Raw genomic sequence first — 24,954 nt, forward strand, 5'->3', positions numbered from 1 at the left:
TGGGCCATTATACACAAGTTATTAGTTAATATATCTGGGAATTATCACTATAGTCAGCCAAACTGAAGCCTCTTGAATGAGTAGAGAAACATCTTCCATTCACAATTCTGTCCTGTAAGCTGTTCATTCTGCATCGCTTTCCAGTAGTAAAACTAGTTCTCTCTGAGTCAGTTCTGCAAACAGTTACAGGTAAATAAAACATTTCACTGTGCGGTTCCCCACCAGTCATAAAGAGAAGGAGAATGATCAAATAATCAGCTGGTTAAGCAGCCAGTGCTCTGAAAACCTTTTTTTTCTTTTTTAATTCTGCAGTTCTTTTTACAAACATTTTGGTTGAAACCATCTTGAAATCAACACATATGTAGTTTGATTTTAAGGTAACACATGGTACAGTGTACAAGGTCATTGTTAAAAATATATTGTAAATAAATTAAGAGTAAGAAATAAAAAAAATTCTCAGGACAAAAAATGAAGCAGAACTAATTTTGTGCCTATGGATACAGGTTAAGCTATAGTTCAATTGCCTTCATTATCACCAGTTTAATTGCAATTCAACACACAATTGTTTCATATTGCAAGGTCAAAAACGTATGTAGCCAAGTACGTAGTTTGAAGGACCCAAGATAACTTCAAAAGTACAGAATTATCAAAAAAATCAACCATTTTGACAAAAAGCTTCTTTCTGTAAATGCTGACTAACATGCCATACATCAAGCATTTCCACACACACTTCACTCATGGGAAAAAACATTTATTTCAATGCTGTACGATACGATTACAATAAATATGTCATTCAAATATATAAAATAGCCTTAAGTTAACTTATGTTAAATACAATGAAAAAATATATATGCAGGTGTATTTGATAGTGCTCAGACCAGACTTAAACCAGGCCTAAGCCCAGACCATTTATCAAGCTGCTACAGTGACTGCTGTGCGTATTTAAAATAAAAAAAAGGATAACTTGACAGTAAATATCTGTTAAATTATTATTTATTGTAATGTGTTGTACTTTACTGTTGATCTGTTTTAGCTGCGGTGGCTGATTGTGTGTTATTTTACCCGTTAACGCAAGAAGTAATAAAATAAAATAAACTAACATAAATCATTAAATATCTCAAATCCCCTCCCACAATAATTTGGTCTTGGTCATTATCAATGTCAACTTTTTGAAAATGTAAATATCGGATTTAAAAACACTCGAGGACAGTCAGGCCGCAGTTCTGGGAGGCATTCAGGCGTCGCTTTTTTTGACCAAACTGAGGTTTCTTTGCTGGATACAAGTGGTGAGGTATTCCATCATTTTGGGAATTGGTCTGGTTCTGCCTGTGGATGTCACATTCTTTAGTAGGTCTGTGCAGTTTGCCTGAAGGACAAGAAATCAAGCATTAATCTATTACTGTTGCAACACAGATTTGAGCCTCTAATTTTGCAAATGTGATGTCAAAGGGGATTCTTACATTTCTGCCGTTGATAAAAACATTCAAGTGTCTCACAATCGCCATCTCATCCTTCTTTTTACCAAAGTGTTCATGCTTGTGCAGGATGTTGTGCACTTTGCAGAAGAACTTATCCTATATGGTAAATAAGCAGGAATACATTAGCTTTTTTTTTTTTAAAAAGAAAAAAAAAATCAACCAGGCAGACATCATATCATGCAAAATGGCCATTGTGATTTGTCTACTTCAGTTAGCATGTTTGGTAGCAACAGGTATAGACTAACAAAAATACAGGTTAAAAAAACAACGGTGCTACTGTTAACACTCTTCTCACCTCACATCCATCTTCAACAAGATGCGACACATCTTCCACAAAGAATTCCTGCAGAATAGATTTTTTTTTAACTTCAGGCAGTTCACCTCTGACATGAAAATAATCAAGATAATGCACCAATACATTGTTGCAAAAACAAGTTAACAAGCAAGGAAAACAATTTTGCACATGAGATAAGCTCCTTACCTTAGTGAGAGACTCATTGTACTTCACCACCAGGTCAAATATATCGTTAAGGTTATCTTCAGGCTTGTGACGAGTAGGACTGGGAACAGCCAGACTGACCAGCGCTACCACAGTGGATACCAGCAGAAACATCATCTTCATGATACTAGCTTGTTGGCTGTCAACCTGTGCAAGTTGTTTTTTGAATTGATCAATCGTCAGCTTGTTCTAAGGTCTTGGCTGAGGGACCACACAGCTTTATACTTGCTTTGCCCACGCATTTGCCACGTTTTTCCCCTCATTACAAAAAAAAATCCAATGAGTGTGCAGTTAGTGAGAGATAAGATTTGTTTGATTAAGCTGTGGTTGATGAGCAACTTCAGCAAAACTAACGTATATTTCTCTGAACTAAATCTTTAGGGTTTGTAACAATCTTTCCAACACACAATCACTTAAGACAGAAAAGAAACACATAATAACCCATTTCCTTCACAAGAGATTTAATGACAGAACTTTATGAGCGCACAAAGTGACAACATATAAGTGCAATAGTTTCCCATTTTTAAGCAGAACAGATCCTTCTGTTACCACTGCTGGTCAGCAGATGGCTACTGGACACTTTATAAAAGACTACTGGATTTATGAACTTTTTGTTGGCACTTCATTGAGTACTTTCTTGGTGGAATAGAGGATTAATATAGTGGAGACTATAAATTAAGTTTGGGTTATTAAAAGTGACAATTTTAACACAACATGCTTCCAAAGAGTTTGTGGAAATGCATTTTTAGCTGGATTATGAAAAAGACAGGACGGAGACTCAACCTGTGTGGAGGTGATGAATAAAACAAGGCTGTGTTGTTAAATTGTGTATTATGGATATTTGCCAGTTTCTTTGGTTTGAGTAGGTTAAGTATTGTGCAGATCGTTTATCTTTCCAACAAGTTAATACAGGGAGTGACTTGAATGTGGATTTTGTCAAGCTTCAAAAACACATAAATATTGTATAATTACTATTTCTAAACCAAACCAACTGAACTTGGGTTTTAACATTTTAAACTGACTTTGCCCAGATGAAATGAAAGCAAAAAAGATAACTGATTACTGTATGTCTCCAAAGGATTTTGAATGGTCATTTGTCTGCTCAGTGGAGATAGGATGAGAGAGAGTTGATGCTGCACTTTGTGATTTCGGAGTTCTGGTCCTGGTTCTTACGGATGCGGTAGAAGTGCTCAATGTAGCTGGACCGACCCAGCAGCTCCACAAAGTCCTCATCGTGGGTGATGATCAGCAGCTGGAAGTTGCGCTGGCGAGAGCGACTCTTAATGATTCTGCAGAGAGACAGAGGAGAGAAGTACATAATTTCACACTGTCCTACTAAAAACCTTCAAAACACACTTCTGTTAACCAGTTTATTAGCAATAACAGCCTTAAAGCCAAAGTAAGGTGCGTGTGTGTGTGTGTGTGTGCGTGCATGCGTGTACTTACTCTACGAGGGCATGTGCTAGTGACTCAATGTTGTCACGGTCCAAGTTGGTGGTAGGCTCATCCAGGGCCAGGATCCCACAGTTCAGACAGAAGGTCTCCGCTAGAGCTAGACGGATGATCAGGGACGCCAACACCTAGACACACATACAATTCAATTCAATTTTATTTACAGGGCCAAATCATAACAAAAGTTATCTCAAGACACTTTAGAGTAGGTATAGACCACACTCTATGTCTTATTTATGATTTACAGAGACCCAACAATTCCCCCATGAGTAGCAATAGCAATCTTGTGCACACAATAGCAACAAAAACGTTCCCTTTAACAGGCAGGAACGTCGAACAGACCCAGCTCTGTGGAGGACGGACACCTGTCTTAACCGGTTGGGAAGGAAGAAAAAGAGAGAGAGAGACGGACAGACAGACAGTTCTAATTTTGAATCAGAAGTTTGACAGAAGAACATGGAAAGAGTATTCAGAGTTTCAGTATCAAAAACATCCTCTACTCACTCGAAGATCAGATGCCGATATTAATTTCTCAATGTTTTGCTTTTAACATGATTATTTCAAGCAGCTGATGCTGTCACAACATTTGAGATTGTTTTGCATTGGACCTCATTCCAGGTGACCAAAAAAAGACCAATTTACAATTTGTTTACAGTTTGCTTCCAGTGCAGTTCTTCTGCTGGATGATTATGTGAATTGGGGATTCCTCACAAGCAAAAAGCCGTTAAATGTTTATTACATTAAGGAAAAACAAAAAAACAACACTAGAATGAATGATATAAAACATAATAATCCCCATGTAATGTGGTTATTGCGTTTGGTGCTATTTGGCGAGATGGTGGTTTCAGCATTGGCGTAGAATGAGGTTGCTGTGATTTAATTGCAATAAATGTAAAAAAAAAACGTAATCCTATTATGTCACACTGACAATAATCAGTTTACTGCCAAAACAAAATGGCAATCAATTTTGTAAGCTTTTTTGGGATCATATTTAAGTAGTACAGATATTCGGAAACAGGAGACAATACTTGGCTCAAACACCTAAAGTGCCTGTTCTCTATCTGTGACCGAATGACCAGATACTTTCAATTCCTCTGATCTAGTCAAGCCCCAACCACAGCGACTTTCTGGTTGATCCAATACTAATAATAGCAATAATAATATTAACTAAATAATACAATTTATGTGCTATATTTGGTAATAGAGAAAGTACTTTTCTGGTACCTTCTGACCGGCACTGCAGCGACCTCTCATATCCAAAGCTGTGTCCCCTTTCACCATAACTACTCTGTAGTTGTAAACCCTGCGCCTGACTCCAGCAGATGAGTTTTCGTCCACATGAGACCTGATCTCCACGTACTCAATGTCTGGAGATGGGGCAAGAGAAGTCAAGAAACAATTAGAGAGAGAGAGAGAGGAATAAGTGAGAAATACTGTACAAATACTACATAAAATCAAAGATTTAAAAGTGAAATGCACCTTGACCCCTGTAGGTGCTGCGCCATAGGTCTCTGATAATCTTATTGATCTCATCCATCTTCATGCTGTGGAATTTCATGATGGTTCTGAGGAAAACAAAAAGAAAACAAAGTTACACACCCAGTAGTAGACTAGATTCTTGGTTTACCTTAACAAAAGCCAGACATCGACAAGGCAACATTAACATTTTGTTGAATATCTCACTTTACCCAAGTGTCATTTGTGACAACTTGACACAAGCACGCTTATGATTGTGATTCATAAATATCAAATTGTACATCAATAGTAGAACACATTATAATAATATAAACACCACATAGGTTAAAATGAGGGCCATTACGTCCCCAGTTCACAATGAGCACATTTGCTTCAAATAGATGTCAAGGCCAAATAAAAAGTGTCACTTAATGGGTCCTGGTTGGATAGTAAAAATGAACAGTGGAACAAGAGGATATAACTGTGTTAATGTAAACTGTCTTTATGCTGGGTATACCAGATGAAAGGGGAACACAGTGCCGGATAAGAGCATAGCAAATTAAACTCAGGGTTGATTCAAATGTGAACACAAGCATGCATGCATAAAGGGCAGTTGTTGTTGTTGTTGTTGTTGAACTCAAGCTAACACAAATGGATAACCACTATGAAGCTTTATTTCAATTAAAGAAGTGTGCATCATTCTCTTAAAAATTGTTAACGACAGCATTCCATTTTTTTTTTTTTTTTGGACTAAATATTGATATAATACAAAGATAAATGTTGACATATGTTCGGAAATGAAGGCAGCCAACTGGATGCCGCTTTCCGGCATACCAAGAATAATTTTGTCTATAATCTAGCGAATTTAAAAGAAACTCGAGTGTGGTTTGAAAACACCAGAGTGATAACAGTATACCCAACTGCGCTTCTTCTGAGGCCCATATATGGTGGATAAATCAACAAACCGTGACAAAAGGAAGAAAAGACAGAGGGAGAAGTGCAGTCCTTATCCATCCATCTCACCACATGTATCATGTTTGTATTTGCACTGCTTATGCAAAAGAAGGACGTCATGGCTGATGACTTCCTATTGCAACTTCTAGGAAAGAAAATATGACTTGATTTTATATTTGATATCTATTATATTGCTGATAGGGCCTAGAAGTGTTCCTTGGACTTTTAATGTTAGTTTAAGAATATTTAAGTACAGTTACATAACTTGTTCGTTCATTCTCCCAATCATACTGGGTTTTGGCCAGATGTGCAAAAATCTAGTCCAAAATTCAGAAGATAATTAAAGTATGAGGCCTCAGTAGTCTGAGTCAATCAAATCAAGTGAGTATCTTCCAAAGTTAGGGCCTGTTTGTTAGGAATTCTAGTTCTTCCTTAAAAAGTGTTTCCTTTCTTGAGCTGCGGTGGAGGGGGAGTTAAACAAAGTGTGAATTTTGTACCAATAAAACTAACTTTGGACTATACGATCAAATTCCTGGTAGATTATTTATAAATGTGAAAACTATATTTCTACAGATAGCTTTTTAACAAAATTTGAATGAGGTGGTGGTTGTGTCCAGTGGGTTACATATCAGAAGTTTGATAACCAGTTTACTGCAAAAACAAGACAGCAAGTCTTGTTGTAACTTACTACTTGTTGCTTATTACTTGCTATTTCCTAATAATAATTTCTCTCCTCTCTGTCTGTATCATTCATGTCTCATCAATGCATGTTACTAATTCAACTTCTTCCCCGGAGCTGTTTGGGGTTTGTCGTCTCGCAGGTCTCTGCTGATCGCGTTGGTGCCTGCTATTAGTCATATATACTGTCACTAGTCTTGTAAATTATAAAATTTGTAGCCATAAAAACAACATCAGTGGTATGTCTCGCTGTACCATAGCTGCTATTGCCACTATTCATCATTGATCATGTTTGCAATAATTATCCTCATTTTCATATTCTATCACCTTAGATGTGCTTGTTCCTACTATTCTGCTGCATTAACTGCCATAACATATGAGTCATATTCACATTACTATAGATATTATTATAGTTACTGTTACTCTTTGGTTGCTTGCATCTCTGGAAGTGTGTCTGTCTCTATGTCTTTTGTCTGTCATTGTCTTTCTATCTTTTTCTCTCCTTTTCTTCCTCCCTAACTGGTCAAGACAGATGGCCATCCTCCACAGAGCTGGGTCTGTCCTACGTTCCTGCCTGTTATAGGGAAGGTTTTCGTTGCCGCCGTAATCTATGGGGGAATCGTTGGGTCTATGTAAATCATAAATAAGGGCGACGACGACGACTCCGACTCAGTGATGTGCCTTGTCAGGTCTGTTTGACCACAGCTGTTGCCAGTGTGGAGGCATGAAGTTCAGGTTAACATGATTTTGTGACACTAACAAGTTATGGCCTTGTAGGTTTGAAGTGCATTTATTTGCTCAACTGCTAACTTCTCCACAAGAATGCAAATGAAGATTAATGTGCACTCTTAACCATAAATTAATAGACACACTCACATGAGTTTTGATTCCAAGTCGATTAATTAACGACAATGAAACAGAAATTATTGTGAGCATTATCCTATTATGCACAAACAATCGGTTGCAAAGTGAGCGAAAGAGGAGTTTCATATTGCCTTTTCTGCCTCCAAATCAAAACATCTCACCATGAAAGCATTTTCTGTGTATTCAAACAGAAACTGTAACCTGGATGTATGGTCTGCTGGAGGGACGCTAAGGCTTGCTTTCAATCTTGATAACAGCCACTGCATCAATACTGAGACTGATGTTTTAACCCACATATATGGGTAAATGATGCTGATGCTCTCTTATCAGATGGTAACTGACGTGAGCTCACACTTCCTTACTCAGGCAAACGTATACCTTTCATCCTTGGTTAGTGTCTCTGTCAGACTTAACCATATATCCAAGAACATGAAAAGGTTTGCCACCATGACTACACATCATTTTGATTATATTTTGGAAGGGATTAAAGAGTTTGTTTTTTTTAAAACTCCACGCCAAAGAACAAGCAAAGGCCTTGAGGCCTGATTAATGGCCTAATAAAACAGTAACCTATTGGTGCTTCTTTTGCAATCAAACTGTTGTATTTTCGTTTTGCAATTATAACTACTCCAATACAGTGCTTCACAATTTTGAGATGTGTAATGCCATACTGTGCTGCCATGCTGATCATTTTTTTAATTATTTGCACATTTTTTATCACAGAAATCCACACTGCAAATGCAAAGCCGAGGATAATGATGTCAACGATAGCCATGTGGTCATATTTCAAGAAAAGAAACTATCAAGTTTTCTGCTCGTAGTACTTGCAAAGCATTGGGGTATTTTCTTGGGCTAATTCAGTTAATTTTATGTATATGCATTTATGTAGCCCTAAGAAAACATTGTTTAAAATTGTCTCTTCGGACACAGTGGTTACCGTTCTCTAATTTTGCTCACTGCTTTTTTTTCACAAATTGAAGGTTTTGGTTAAAGTACCTTGGTTATTTAAAAGAAAACATACAGCAGTGGTCTAGCAACAGGGGATATTCTATCAAATTCTGAATACTAAAAAACTATTTCAAAATAAATCAAGTATTAATACTTTCTCTAATTTTGAGGTTCAGTCTTTATGCTTAACTCTTGAAATGCGAACTAAAATGTTTCAAGCTTTTTTTATTTTAATTTAGAGAAATACAGCCTACAGCTAAAAAAAAATTGAAAAACTTATCTCAAAATATTATAACATTTAATTTCCAGTTTGAGTAACTCACTATTTATTCAGTATAAATACCATGAATCTCTCAGTCTGGTTCAGTACACACAACAAGCAAAACTGATTTAAGAAATTGGCGGAGCTTCACAAGGAGTGAACTGAGGCTAGAGTCAGTCACCACGCACAGATGTGTCCAGGAAATGAGCTACACATGTTGCATACAGAGTGTCAAGTCACTCCTGAACCAGAGACAACATCAAAAGCATCTTACCTGGGCTAAGGACAAAAAGTACTAGACCGTGGCTCAGTGGTCCAAAGGCTTCTTTTTAGATGAAAGTCAATTTTGCATTTAATTTGAAAATCTTTGGGTAGTGAGTCAGGGCTCTATGATAATTGTTTTACCAAGCAGTACCATTCAGTCCTGAATGAAAAGGTTTAGGAGCACACAAAGAAATATAGGAGCACAGTAAAAACTTTTCAAGTAACACAGTTTACTGAGAAACAATGTTCTCTGTTTAATACATATTTACACTGCCTGTGTGTGTTGGCGAGTTACGTCTGACTACGTTTTGATTTCCAACTAATAACATGTGACTGAGTCAGCATTGTGTTAATGCTACTGTTGACAGTTTTGAACTGCAACGACTTCAGGTAACATTAGCATCCTGGCTTCCTACCTCCTGCTTCACTGGAGGTCTAAATGAAAAAAATAGCTTTATGGTGATGAGCTTATGATCTGATGTGTTTAAAACTAGTTTAATGTACAAAGAGTACATCTAAAATCCACGCAGGAAAGCTCTAGCTGGTTGGCAGGTTCGAACCCAGAACATTCTTGCTGTGAGGTGACAGTGCATCATGGTGCCCTCCTCATTAGTGATTTGTAATAGTCAAATGTTTACCTGTGCAATCTTATAGCTGAGACATTTCTAAAGCCCCCAGTGCTACTGCCTTAAAGACTTACAAGTTAACTGCTCAAAGTTTTTGATCACCACCAAAGAACTGACTTCAAAGGGGTGATAAGGAGGACACAGACAGATGTCTCACAACAGGAAAACTGCTAGAGATGGTTTGTCAAAGAATGTGTTAAAACTGAAACTCTATCTTATCAACACTGTTTCATACCTCAGCACTAAGCCCCTCTCATAGACAACCAAATCAAATCATGTGTAGATGTTATCTTTTCAATAAACTGCATAAATAAGAAGAAAACTGCAGAACAATTGGAGGAACTGATTCCAGAGCTGTTTTTGATACTCTGTAAATAAATATTTGATAATGTTTTTGCTGTGTTGTTCTCGGTACTCTCAGCTTTCCCATCATGGTATGTTACATTCTTTATAAAGTTCTCCAGTCTTTTAACATGCGGATACATTTGTCAAATCAAGCATTCAGATCTGTTTCAGTTTGGATGTTACATTGTATATGTAAATATATACTTTCCCAGGCTGAGTTAACGTCTCTGACATTTACTGGTACGAGGACCCCCCTCTGATATTTTAGTGGAAAATAATCACAATAACCAGAAGATATTATTGTGATATTAATATAAGGCATATCAACTGGAATGGTCACTTTCAGCTGGAACTCTCAAGCATCAAAATTACAGGATGAACCTGTCTTTGGAAACTGATTTGTGTTTGTTAATTCAGACGACAGTATTGATTCACCATCAACATTAAAAAGGAGAAATATCATGACTAACATTTATATCTATGCTCCACTGCAATCCCTGATTAATTAGGTAAGTAGTTAGTAAAACCGGTTATTCCTGAGTACATGTTCGGGCAACACTTACTGATCAAGGGCCTTGTAGTAGAGATCCAGATCTTTAATGACCAGCTCTGTTGTCCTCATTGTGATCATCTTGTTTTTGTAGCGCTCATCAGCTTTGTCATACTGATCTTCTCGGAGCTCTTTTCTGCAAGCAATCAGTTCAAAAAAGGAAGTTCAACTGATTGAAAAAATAATAGTAATAATAAAAAGGGTTGGACAGAAACCAGTGAAACATTACCTGTGTTTATGTTGCTCAGTCATTAAGAGATGAGAATGTTATCAGTAAATCACTTGTTTTCTCACACTATAGGTGCACTGACATAGGTCATCATGAGTATATCAACGCACACAAACCTAATCGGTAATCGCCAGATGCTGGGCTGACGGTCAAGAAATTTTAACCCCAGCCCAGTACTAGATTGATATAATAATGAACATCTCAGCTGAATTCAGTGAAACTTTGTGCTGTGTAAATCGAAAAATAGATCTAAATATCTCACCTGTAATGCAGTATCTCCTCCTCGAAGCCTTTTTGACGACCCAGTGCAATACTACGGTTCTTTTTCAACTCTTCCAACTTTCGTTCAGCTTCACGTCGTTCTCTGGACAACCACAGGAAGCGATGAGGTAAAAACAATATGGTTAACTTCTAATAATACCCCCAGTCGGACCACAAGTAACCTTTGTAAATGTGGCATCGTCAAGGAAAAAGAGTTAGGGATGTCATGAACAGTTAGTCTCTGTGCAGCTTGATTATCTTCTATAACAACGAAATTTATTGATCTTAAAGATGATAATCAATGGTGTAGTGTTCTTACTGGCGTAGCTGCAAAACTTGCATGTTGCCCATGTCTTTCATAAGAGCATCGCGTTTCGTCACAACCTCCTTCAATTCCTCAATACGCTTCCGCAAGGTCAGGTTGTCCTGTAACCAGCGCTCCTGGACCTAAAAAAAGATTTTAAAAAAAGTTATCCTTTCAAACTAATTAATTCTCTGTGCACCTAGTAAGTAGGTGAAGTTGTACCAGAAACTCAGATTCTACTAAGGCCTTATTTACATTTATAAGTAAAAAGGTGGATTGAGTTTCCAACTTTCTTTAAAAAGTAGAAGAAAAAGCAATGTCAGGAGTTCTGAAGATAGTCCGGAGTTTCTCTTCCACACATGCAGCACACAACCGGAAAGCGTGCAGTCTCTCCAGCTCGACATTTTTGTTGCTGCCTTGTAAATCACCCCTTTCCCCACCCATCCTGCTGTTAGCCGACAGGGTGAAAACAGCTGTATTCATACATTAGCTCAATCAAAGATTACCTGGTCTTTGTACTAGTTAGCTAAAAGGGTAAACTCTGTTTGATGAACGGTGCAACTGACTCGGATATTCACTTTCACACATACAGCCTGCTGGTGATAATTTCGGGTTTGAAGTGCATATGTGAAAAAAAACCTAAAGGGACAGAAAGACAGACAAGAATGAAGAGAATACTGACTCAGGAGGCTGTACCTTTTGAGTGTCTATGTCCTGGCGGATGTTTCCCATCTCCTTGTTGATTTTATCTTTATACTTCTCAGCCTCATGGAGCTGAGTGTTGGTTTCTTGAAGCTCAGATTCTTTTTGCTGCAGCAACAACAAAACAATGTCAATAAAGTTGTACAGTACTTTCAAAAATGAATAATGCAACACATTAGGGGCTGAGTTTCTACAGCTAATATCAAAAAAATGACAGACAAGAGAAAAAGGAAAAGCTGGACTCTTTAATGATAACCATGTGTTTATAATGTCCATCAGAAAAATGGCATATAGAGAAACACGAATTGAACAAGTATAGTGGCAAACATGCTACCTCTTTGTATTCGTCTTTGCCGTCATTGACGTATTTGGTGATGTCTCTTTCCAAGGTGGTGACCACCTTCACTCTGTCTTTAATGGAATTGATCTGTCAAAGCAAAGTGTTAGAAAAAGTGAAAACTAGATAAAAATAAATCATACAGAACAAGAAGAACTGTCATCCCCTTACCCCATCTGCGTGGTGCCTAATTTGTTGTAAAAACACTTTCAGAAAAATGATTCACCGCTGAATATTAATGTTTCACTATTAAATATATCAAGTGGTTATATGTAAAAGGAATTAAACAGAAAATAAGTGCATAAAAAGGCCCACTCTCAGCTGTTCCTGTTCAAGTGAAGGTAGAAGGGAGTAACACCAAAAGAGGAAAGACATAATAATGAGAGGACCTACCTTGTCCAGTTCTATGCATGTGAAATGACAAATTGTTTCTGAATTTCTGCTGAGTTTTCAGTACAGCGAAAGAGTACCGTGATAGATAGACAAACATGAGAATGTATCCACCTTTTCCTGCCCCTCTTCTTGCCTTTGCCTCTTGCGCTCCACTAGTTCCTGTTTCTCCTGTTGCAACTTCTCCAGAGCAGCAGACAAAGGGGAAAGCTGTTCCTTCGATTCCTGGTTGGACACAAAGTTAGAGAAAAAAAAAAGATACATATCCAAAGCACAGACTTACTTTTTTTTAACCATAAATCTAGAACAAAGAAATGAAGAAAACAATAACGTGTCAAATACAAACAGATAAATTAAAAGTAACATCCAAAAGGTGCACACTACAGAATTATTTTTACTATGTCCATATATACATATACATACTGTATATATATATACTGTATATATGGACGTAGAACTCACAAGGTGAATTAATGCAGGCCATGAACATTGAGAACGTGCCAAAATGATTCTGCATGTATATAGAGATATGTGTCTGTGTATGGAAGAGGAATGAACTGTTGTTGTGTAAACACAACAACAAATCTTGTGTCCTTCATATTGTGTGAGTTACAGTAATACACAAATGCCTCTATGTCAAAATCTTAGAGGTAGCAGCTCAAATAAACAAAAACAATAAAATGTACCCTGATGTCCCTGGTTAAGGCCTGTATTTCAGTGGTGAACTCGACACACTGCTCCTCTAGCTGCTGCTGTTTCTGCATATCACTGCTCAGCTGGAGTTTCTCTGCTCTCGTCTCATTCACAGCACTTTTCAGCATCTGAATCTGATCCTGCTGGTCCTGGATCAGCTTACGTTTTAGCTCCATCTTGCTGGAAGCTGCAGGGTCACAAAAAGTTACAAAGATTTTAAAAAAAAGCAACATTAAAAATACTTAAACTCGATTCCCCCTTCCAACATAATTAGAACTGATCTCAGCAGATGTATATACAGTATACCAAAACCGGCAACTCACTAATGTGAAATAACAGTGTTTACTTAAAGGGATATTTCAAGTATTTTTTAAGTAGGTTAGCATGCGGTAGTTATCCATAGTCAGTGTTTTACCTTCAGTATATGAAGCTCAGCATGCCCCCAGTTTGGAGAAGCAGGCAGAAGTCCTGACAGAAGCTAATCAATGTACTGCTGTGGACAGTGGCAGCAGCAAAAGTGTATTTCAGCGACCTAAAAAAAGGCTCCATCCCCAGCTACATTGCTTAGCTCTTCTGCCTGCTTCTCAAAACTTGGGACACGCTGAACGCTGTAGATGTATAAAGTGCTGTACATCTACAATTGAGATATTTAGCCCCAAAAATCAGCAATAAAAGTAAAGATAAAGTAAAAACAAAACTACAGCATAAGATCAGCAAAAAAAAAGAGGGTATATTCATATGATGTCATCTTACTGGTGTCCAGCTTGTGCTGAGTTTCTTGTTTCTCCTGACTGACTTGCTGGATGGTTCTGGTCAGGTCTACTCCCTGGAGTTTGGCTGCCTGTTGAGCTATTTTCCTCTCCAACTCTTTAAGATCCATCTGGAAAGATAAATATATATTAAGGTGAAGAAAGAAAGACTCATTGGAATAGGGGGTGTATAGAAATGTCAAGGAATTAGCAGTGTCTCAAAGTGATGTTATTTTTCAGTGTCACAATTTCAAATGCCAAGTGTATGACTTTTCTTGTCCAATAGTTCAGTTATTTGTATTTCTGATATCAGAAAAGAAAATGTCTTATAGGCTTTATTTATCTGGAGGAAGATGGTGGACTATGGTGGAAAGAAAGAGAGTAAAGACATAGCAAGGAACTGGTTCGAGTGTACAGGATGGGAAGGGACAGAGATGGAGACAGATAGGATGATTGTACCAGGTATCTGTCCATGAGAGATATGTCCTGCAGGCAGGCCTTGGCGGTTTCCTTCTCTGACATCAGGGTATCAAGGAGAGTCTCCTGCTCCTCCACGTCGCCCTCGAGCCTCTCAATTTCTCTATTCACAGTCTGCAAGCGGTTTCTTAACTCAGGTAAGTCCTTTTCCTGAAACTGTACAATGGATTGCCTGGGAGGCATGAAAGAGAATATAAATATACTTTAAACAGAAAATGGGTGTACTTTACATTTATTTATTTACTACCATCTAACATTCTCTCTTCTTTGACTCCCTGCAGTTATTCACAGAACAGTTTTCTCTGAAGCCTCCTGTGGCTGGATGAAAGGAGGCTCACTTTCTGGTGGAATTTGTACTGATTTACACCACAAGTTTCAACACACAAAGATCATTAGACAATGGTCTAGGATTTAACATCCTAGGGATACCCCTAACCCTAAAGGGCTAAGAGGAGGCATAACCAATGACCTACTTAGACATTTCACTCAAGTGTGCAAAACCGAAACTTGGATTAGTCTCCATTATATTAGTAGATTAAGAATCATTAACAATCTTGGTTTTTAAGATAAATAGTAAATCTGTTAACTAAACCACAACCATGACATCTAAACAATATCAATATTTTGTGGATGATTAAATTAAATGTTTAACTTCGGTTTACTGAACCCTTGAAACACAAGGTAGTTGTTTACCGGAGAAGCGAGGTCAATCTAAACCCATATTTATGCTTTGTACTTTATTTATCTATTCTGGATGAGCTTTCCTCTGCAATTTCAATAGATTCAATCGCACTGAATATCATCTCACTTATTGAAAGGTCTGATATGAACTTTTTTTTTTTTTTAATTAAAGGAGTGGCTGCTATGTCTCTACAATCTCAATGGTAGAGTTCTGTTCAGGTCATGAAAAGACAGTAGAGAGAACAAGACCTAAAGTCTCAATCTTATGAGAATCTAGCTCCATCTAGTGGGATACAAGGCATAAAACATGTGCACTAATCTAAAAAAACAAAAACAAATGGAAGGAGAATAAGGAAGTAGTAGTTCACTTTTATACTCTTAATCTAAAAACAGACTCCAATTCAATAATACAATACAATATGAAAGTACTGTTGGATACTTCATATCAAGAAGTGTTCATACTTTGTGTTCTTCGTGGTGTAAATATTCTGAAAAAAATCAGAATTGTTCAAGATGCCAAACACAAGTTTAGTTTTTATATATTTTATATTTGCCTTTCTTTTTTTTTCCAGGGTCATTCAATAATTTCATGACTCACATTGAGCACAATAATATTGTGGTGCACAGCTCCAGTGGGCTGGTGAGAACGCATCCTCTTTTCTCTTCATGCCATACTGCTTGAATGAACACAGTTGAATATCTTTTTTGTGACAAGCTGTTCTACAGTCTGTTGTGTGAGCACGATTGGGTGATAGAATACATTAGGGATTTTTGTTTACCGTTTTAAATGGTCTCGATCATGGGTAATTCATGTACCCTTAGTGCAAGACGCATAACTGCGGAACGATATCAACCAAGGCTGTCAAAATTGTTCAAAAATGACGTTTGACTATTTCCTCTAAAAAAGACATTTGCTTGAACTATTTGAATATCTATTTTTGTGCATTTTGTACATAAGAGATCAACCCAATACATCAGGAGACATAAACTAGAGGTATATCTCAATGTCCTATAATGAAAATTTAATTTAAAGATTTTAGACCTATCTCTGCAAAGTGGTTGGTGCTAGAGTGAGAAGACAATATATGTCTTCCCACAGCCAGCTTTCTGCATACCTGACAGGTCTGAGAGCCATCATCTCATCTCTCTTCCCTTCCTTCCTCTTTAGGTCCTGCTCTGTGTTTTTCAGCTTGTCTGGCACTAGGCGTAGTTTGGACTGCATGTCACTGATAACTTCCTGCAGATCAGACTCTGAAGGGAACGTCCGCTGGCACACAGGGCAGCAGGGCTCCCTCTCCTCTGTCAGCTGGCTGATGAACTGGGTGTACACTGCTGTGGCTCCGGCAAGCATTGCTATAGAAACACAAGTCGAGGAAGAAAGAACAAATCTGCGTTTCATACTTCTATCACTATGGGGTTAAAATAAGCACATACATGACTTCAACTGCTACTTGTTCTTGTACAGTACTGTTTCACAGTACAGTGCCCTGCTCCTTGGTTGTTTTATGCAAAGCTTACAAATGAATGTTACGCATACAAAAAGATTCAACGGAGCTTTTCTTACTGTCTGTACCTCTATCACACACAGGTGTATGTTCTCATAAATTGAATGCACTTTAAAGGGCAAGCATTGCAGTATGTTGAGTAAAATCAGTTTTTGTTCCATCATGGGAATTTTACAGAAACCTCACACTTAAAATTGTGTGATCATATAAAATAGTGGTAAATATATGTCATAGACAAAAGGTAGAATAGGGTGTGACTTCAGAGATAAATTTACTTATTGAGTTGCTTAAATACAAAGTTTAGTCTGACAAAGGGAAGGTTTTCATTATGTTCATACACGATGAGGTTAGGAGCATAAGAGGATAACCCTGACCCTCTTAAATCAGGGCAGCAACTATGTGCAGATTCTGGCTTTGTTTTGGACTGATCTCGTCATCTAGTGATGTCCCATAAGCTATTAATGCAGCTCGGGATGCTTGGCCAAATTTGGCTAGTTTGTCTCTTTTTTATACCCTCCAAATGACAGCTTATCTCTGTATGAAGCTGTTCTTAGCATTCACCTCTTTGTTTGGAGATCTTCTCCAGATCTTCTCGCAGTTTGCCCAGGTCCTGCTCCAGATCCTGACTGCCACACACATTGAAGAATTTCTCCTCATCCCTGGCTAGCTGCTGCTCCTTCTTCCGTACCTCAGCGGCAATGTGGCTTTTATTCTGCTCACTTGATGCCAGATCCTTACTGAGAATGATTCAAATCATGACATAAAACTAGTCAGTGCCACAAAAGGTAAGTTTTTGTTTGCAAGTTTGTCAGCTTTAATGTAAATAAATCCTGCTAACTTGAGTTCTGCAAGTCTGTCTCTGGTACTGTTGATTTCTTTAGACATGGTATAGATCCAGTCTTCCAGCTCTCTCTTGTTGGGGAAGTGGCCCAGCAATGACACCAGATCATCGCTGTGACGAGACTTGATCTTCCGAACCTGCTCCTCCTTCTCTGTCTGTAGAAATGAAAAAGGGACCATGCAAGGAGATCCGACAGAGAAAGGAAAGAAGACAGAAGCAGGTAAGGAAGACAGGGAAAGATAAAGAGAGGAACAATTTGTAACATCTTTATATATATATATATATATATATGTTCCACACCAGTTGCCTCACAGTCATTTTGAATTACACATTACCTTATCCTTTCTCAGCATGTCCACCTGCGTGCGTGCAGTGGTGTGTGTGTTGAGCATCTCCATCTCTTGGTCGTGCCGTCTCTGTGTGCGGTCAAGTTCAGCCTTTTCTCTCTGGAGCTCCAGGACCTCGGCCTTCAGCTCCTCCACATTGGAGCTCTGAACTGTACTCTGCAGCTCACGCTCCTGCAGAGCGAGGGAAAAACAAACATGTATTCAATCATTCTTTAATGTTCCTGGAAAAAGTTGACATGAGACAACTTCATCATAGCCATTGTGTGGACACCCACAGCTTTAGCCAGTTCATTCTCCAGTTCTTGCAGTCGGCTAGACGAACCCTCCAGCCTCTGCAGCTCTGATCTGATGTTCCTCAGTTCTTGCCGCTTCTTTCCTTGCAGGTCTCGCTTCAACTCCACAGTTCTCTCCAGGCCAGTCTTCTTATCCCTCATTTCATCAATGGACTGCTGCTTCTGTTGCTCCTTTTCCTGCAGGTCCTGCAGAACCTGACTGACTGTCTGTTTTTCCTGCTCCAGTCTCTGTGTGACGTGACGATGAAAGCTCTCAAGCTGAAGTGTGGTGAAAGGTGGTCGGTCGTAACCCTCCATCTCCAGATAGGACGACAAAGAACGGACCTAAAAAAGAAATGTATGAGCACTTGCATCAAACTTGTTTCAAAATTATATATATTATTTATTTTGTAATACATGTTTTTTTTATTTTTAGGTAAAGGCCATGCACTGAATATTTACAATGACACTAGTTTTGCATTTTGTAAATTGTTTTCAACTATACTAACAGTCTTTAGTTTTGTCACTGTACATGGTTAGAGAAATTAAGAGCACATTAGTTAAACTCACAATCAGGCTATGAGTGATTGAGTAAACAAACATTTTATTCATTTGGCAATCACTTTTGTCCTTACTGTAAGTGCATTCAACCTCCATGAAAACAAAGAGCTAGATGTCATCAGAAATGTAGGTACACCTCTTCCAAACTGACAACTAATGTAAGAGTGTGTTTAATGTTGCAGTGCATGTGATTTATCTCTCACCTGAGTGTCGCGGTTCTTGATGTTTTGAGTGTGGCGGTCAGCCTCTAGCTGTAGACGACCTGGGGAAAGAGAGGGGGGTTTCAATGGCTAATTTAATCTTAAGGAAATATCTCTCTTTATCCACGTGTCTGTCCACCCTTATTATTTTTGCTTTTTTTCTTGAAAAAACAGCAGAGGATATCAAGAATGGAAAACATATAATTATACATATGGGTGAAAGGTGTGCTTAAAATCTAGGAAAAATGCTATTTTGGACAAAGTTTCTAGAAGTGTATTAGCTACCTCAGAACAGAGAGTTGTACATGTGTGCATGTACCTTGTTCTACCAGGAGATCAGCCTTGACTCTGTTGAGTCTCTGACACTCCCGACCAGCTCTCTCCAGCTCCTTCTGGCACTCTGTCAGCCTCCGCTCTTTCTCCTTCACTGTCCTCTGGTGGTTTTGATAAATCTCCTGCAGCTGCTCATCTGAGCCCTGGAACACCTGCGGCATACACAGTTCACTGGCTTAGAGTGACTCTGAAGCTCAGTGAGTACAGCCCAGCAAACTGTCAGATCAGATGTTTTACTCCATTGAGGCCCTCCATGATAAGAATATACACTGGAGATCAAAATATAATAATAATAATATAATATAAACACTTGATTTATTTGGATAACAGTTATATTTATATTTCAGAAAAAAATCAAGTATTAAAAAGATTCTCTAATTTTGATCTCCAGTGTACATATTGCAACGGGACTGTATCAACCAATCATGCAAGTTCAGGGTTCGGATTCGGTATCAGGAAAGAAAAATGGTATTGGACCGTCTCTATTTGCAACATAAATCAAGCTGTAACTATGGTCATAATTCTGACAAACACAACATGTTTATCTTTTACACAAAGAGCCTTAAATTTCCAACATCATGTTATCACACTAAAAATTAACCTCTGTCACTCCGTAAAAAACATGCAACACATACACAAAACGGCACTCGGTTGCTGACGCTTTAAGTCCCTCGAAAAACAAGCACTCTTCAAGCACAGACACAAATACAATTGAGAAGTACCAAACAGATGAAAGGAAGAGATTTCTGGCCTCCGTAAGGCAAAGGGAGTTGAAAAATCCAACAGTCATTAAAGACATTCATATCAATACAGGGCATTGATGAATTGGCTTATCATTACAACAACATCATTCGCCGTCTGCAGTCTTCCTGTGAGTGTCCAATTTAGGTTAATGATCCGTACAGAGTGTTGTCTGGAGTATTGTTAAGCAGGTTTTTGGCTAAATAAACCCTCAGACAGAGATAAATGAGAGACTTGCTGCGTTTTCCATTTTTAACCTCATCATCCTATCCATGCATTCAATTTTCTATCTCATTTGGGGTTTTTTTGTCTTTTAATATCTTTTAAGCATATTGTCAGGTTTCCCAAAACATTTTAGTGTTGCCTCTACAATTACTGATAAAAACAGAGGGTGAGCAATAAATTAAGTACTGAAACCAGTGTTTCCTCCCATTTTAATTTCTGTTTCTACAAAAGCTCTAATTGTCAAATTTTACATAAGAATAAATACCTTGTGTTTGTTTACATGTGTGTGTATAGTGTGTATATATATATTACATATTTCTGTTACCTGTTCCATTGTTTCCTCCAGCTCCTTGTTGTCCTGCTCCATCTGTTTCTTCCTGCCGTCTAAAGCCTTGATGTCGTTATCCAGCTTCATCACTTTCCCCAGTTTCATGTCAATATCTGTCAGTCGATTCTGAAAATTGTTATTAAAAGTTGGTTTAAAAAATATTGTTATAATCTAGATAAGTCTACACCATCATATGTAAACATATGATAACCTTCCTGGGCTAACTAGATTTTTAGCTTAAACCATATGATTTCAGCCGCTGTGCTTTCCACTTGACCAAGTGCCTTTATCTTCAATATCTAAAGCTAAAACTCGTAGTTTATGGACTTTGTGGCTACTTCTGACACCCTTACTTGGACGACACACACATCTTCGTACTCAGCCTTCATTTTGATCTGAACTACACACCTGTAAGGTTGACTGCATTTTTTCACAGTTGAGATGCTATTGCGTTGACAAAATCTGTCCACAGACAGAAATATAAACACTTAGCAAAGTACTTGAAACTGCCTCTGTGGTAGTTCCTGCTACAGCGGGTGTCTCCAGGACCACATTTTGCTGTGATAACACACACACAGACTCACAGGTTGAAAATGTAGCGGCTGGTAAATATCTCAAATGCTTGTTAGGTTAAATATAACATATTTGCTGATTTCAGCTGTAAAATGAAAACATAAACATCTCTGTCACATCATTAACTTGGTGAGCTGCTGTTATTTTTGGCATTCAAAAGTATATTAATCCATTAAAAAAATTGTGAAAATTAGTTAGTTACAACTCTAAATTACAAATTGCTGACCTATCAAACATAAGCTCTGTCTTGAAATGTGTGTATCAACACAGAGACGCACACAAACATAGATACATCATCAACCTACCTCCAGTGGATCAATCTGGCTCTCTATCTGCTGGATGCTATCTCTCGAGGCCATCAGTTGAGCCTCTTTGGTGGCCACGGTCTCTTTAATCTGCTGGGCTTTCTCCTTGTTCTGCTTCAGGTAGCGCAGCTCCACCTGACACTCTTTGACTGTGTGACTCTGTTTGAGACGCAACTGACGCATTGTCTCCAAAGCTTTGATATACCTGAGAGAAACACAAAGGTATAGTATATCCTTATAGTTTTCCTTCTAATAGAAAAATCTGAATGACAAATGCATGATTCTAGGTAATCTGATGCATTGCATTAAAAAAAAAAAAAAAAAGACAAAATGTAAGAATGCATGTTCTTTACTTGGTTGCGGCAAAGATGGAGTCAAACTTGTCTTTGAGTGCTTTGCCCTCGCTTAGGGGCCAGTTAGACTCTTCTTGGTGGCAAAAAATAACATGATTCAGCACAGGCTTTGACACACCCAGTGAAGAAATCATCTCCCGATCCAGTTCACCACACTTTGACGACAAGCTCACCTTCTCACCGTCTCTGTATTAATGACAATAGAGGTCCCATGTAAAGAAAGGGGACATGTAACATTCATATATTTATATACCTTCAATAATAGACAAAAAATGAGTAGTTAGACGTGCTTACTTTACTCTGGTAATGACCTGCTCCAAGCTTTTGAACGAGTAATTCTTTGCCTTCTGAGTGCAGGACATAGAGCGATGGATAGTCACTTTCTCTCCATTGACGTCACTAAATAAGAGTCGAATCTGGGCTCGCACGTCTGTTTCATGGGCATCCTAAAATGAAAATGAGACTAAAATATTAAAATGTATTATCTGGCTGTTAAAAGTTAGGATAGCTGGAAGTGTTCAAACTATTTAATTAATAAAATATTTGTTCTTTTGATATCATTTCAGTGTTACTTCAAGACATGAGACATGCATTATAATGTGAGAAATTTGCAAACTTCGAAAGTGTGAATACAGTACTGTTGACTGGAAGAAATTGTAACATAATTAGCAAATAAAGCACAAGAGAGCAAGCTTACCTTTGGATCATGAACAAATGCACCTCCTTTAGATCCAGGGGGAAGTTCTCCTGCTGTTGCATACTTAAGGCATTCAATAATAGTCTGGAAACAGAAAAGAAAACACGTACAAGAATGGAAACATGAGATTTTTTACAACTTTCACTGTGGCTATTTGAAAAATATGAAACAAAAGAGCACAAATCACCAGACCAGCTAGCCCAATCTCAATGCATACTGTCATCTTTCTTGTTCATTCTCAACAAGTAATGCTTCAGTCAACCTTTGTTCTGATCAAAATATGTTCTCATACCGTTTTCCCTGCTCCGTTGGGTCCAACCAGCACAGTCAGTGGAGTGAAGAAAGAGATGACTTGTTTGTCTTTATCCTCGATCCCAAAGCTCCTCACCCCTAGGATGCTCATCTTGTCGATTTTTGACATTGTTGCTTTCTAAAAGAAAGTTGCAGTGTTATGACTGCACTGATGCACAGGTTTATCGTAACTACTAGCAGTATCTGTCGCTCTGCTGAAATTTGGTTTTGAAGTTGCTGTCAGTTTGCGATTTGCAGCAACTGATGTGTTGAAGCAGATTTGCTAAATTGGTAATGACATATCATACAATATATGAATAAGTATTGTGATGAAAAAGTGCCTCATTTCCACCATGATATCAAAAAGAAACTTGTGAACTGCTGTTCAATCGAATAAAAGTCAACTAGGGAGACCAAATGTTTTACACACAATTTTTCACCTCAAGATGGATAGTAAAACTATGAGAAACAGCATTTGTAGTATGCACTCCAGTTATATGTATTATTCATGTGTTTGTAATAGATCTAGAAACCAACTGAGGCCAATAGCACGACATGATGAATTATGGTATACATAGGAAATAGTTGTTTAGGTTACAGTTTTATTTTAGTGTTTATTGTATGATTTTCTCGGTAATTTTGTCTGCTTCTACCGTCGGTTGCTCGTCACTTCAGTTCCTTCATTTTATTAGTTCTGTATTATTTATTATTTTACTTTTCAATGCTATAAGCGCTGTTCTTCGTGGTTTTCTTCCCATTTTTATGCTTTTCATGTAAAGCAATTTGAGCTGCATTTTTTGTATGAAAGGTTCTGTATAAATTAGGTTTATTAATATAGTGGGTTTTGCTGACAATATGAATAATAGGATTGCAAAGCTGTTGACACTATTTCTCTGTTTATATGCATTTATAGCCTTGGCATGAAAATGAGGGGAAATTCTGGACGAATAGGAAATTAAACTGTATTGTTATACATCATCATATAACCACTACTCCAGAAAAAACTAAATATAGGAAAAAAAACACGAGAGAGGGTTAAAGAAGCTCATACCTTGTAATGTGTTGAGGTTATTGGGTGTAAATACGCAGTTCAGGTGGTGAATGTGTAGCCTGTGAAGCTTAGGTGTCTCCTGAAGCTAACATTAACACATGGCTATCTGACAACTTAGCAGGCGAGCTAACAACATAAGTATGCCGAAATGCTACTTTGCAGTGTTTGACAGTCAGCGACTCGCTGTCAGACTGCTCCGTACTGTCCGAGCTGCAGTGATACGAGAAGGGTTTTCGTTAGTAGCACGGAGTCTCCAGTCATATGAATGCTTTGAATTCAACTCACCGTGTTGTTGTGGTTCAGATGTGAAAGTTTTCGCGCTGTGCTGGAGGAGCGGTGACTTCTGGCGACTTCCGGGAGTAGGGCTTCCGGGAGAGCTCCCAATCAGTAGTAGTGGTGTCAATCAGAAGTACCTCCCCGCCCTCTAGAATCCAAAACATGTGCTAAAGTGCCCTCTTTTGAGCCAAAATGCGTGCTAAAGTGCCCTCTAGGAGCCAAAACACTTGCTAAATTGCACTCATAGCAGCCAAAACAAGTGCTAAAGTGCCCTCTAGGAGCCAAAACGTGTGCTTAAAGGTCCTTTTTGGAGCCAAAATGCATGCTTAAGTGCTCTTTAGGAGCCAAAAAATGTGCTAAAGTGCCCTCTAGGATCCCAAATGCGTGCTAAAGTGGCCTTATGGCAGCCAAAACATGTGCTAAAGTGCCCTCTAGGAGCCAAAACGTGTGCTAAAGTACCTTCTTGGGAGCCAAACCGCGTGCTAAAGTGCCCTCTGCAGTGTCAAGGATGTGTTATATATGTGATCCTTTACCTCAAACTTTTGCTTTCTGTCACCCTGTGGCACGACAGCATTACTACACACACAGATGCAAACGTGTGACAAAACCATAGGACAAAAAAATGTTTCCCTTTTCCTGGAAGAAAAAGGGTTTTCGGGAGCCTTCTTTGGGGGTGCAGTCAACAAAGCTCCCAAGATTGATGAAAATTGCTTTGGAACCAGACTAAACTCACTGCTTCTGAGTTTTGCTACATTAACACTAATCGTACTGAGCCTTAAAATTGTGGCCTTGCAAACAGAACGACTACAGATCTTACACTGGCCTCACAAGAAGGGACCGATACCCCATTAACACTG

The 24,954-nt window shown here is 38.3% G+C and overlaps 1 protein-coding gene across 1 annotated transcript; it reads right to left on the reverse strand.

Moving 5' to 3' along the window:
* Positions 1-2,557: 2,557 nt before the first annotated feature.
* On the reverse strand, positions 2,558-24,151 carry rad50 (RAD50 homolog, double strand break repair protein). The gene is made up of 27 exons (XM_083926927.1): positions 24,107-24,151; positions 22,772-22,909; positions 22,480-22,563; positions 22,077-22,228; positions 21,783-21,968; positions 21,430-21,634; positions 20,549-20,677; positions 19,244-19,409; positions 18,928-18,986; positions 18,167-18,508; positions 17,880-18,062; positions 17,542-17,699; positions 17,265-17,440; positions 16,314-16,551; positions 14,500-14,689; positions 14,045-14,171; positions 13,285-13,478; positions 12,713-12,823; positions 12,206-12,298; positions 11,866-11,979; positions 11,185-11,312; positions 10,867-10,968; positions 10,389-10,511; positions 4,909-4,994; positions 4,654-4,796; positions 3,424-3,557; positions 2,558-3,266 (listed from the first exon to the last, which is right to left on the reverse strand). Exons 2-27 carry the CDS (start codon positions 22,898-22,900, stop codon positions 3,080-3,082), a joined length of 3,939 nt encoding a protein of 1,312 aa, XP_083783053.1. The 5' UTR covers positions 22,901-22,909; positions 24,107-24,151; the 3' UTR covers positions 2,558-3,079.
* Between the last annotated feature and the right edge of the window lie 803 nt (positions 24,152-24,954).

Source organism: Echiichthys vipera, assembly GCF_963691815.1.
Source record: "Echiichthys vipera genome assembly, chromosome: 14".
Lineage (NCBI taxonomy): Eukaryota > Metazoa > Chordata > Actinopteri > Perciformes > Trachinidae > Echiichthys > Echiichthys vipera.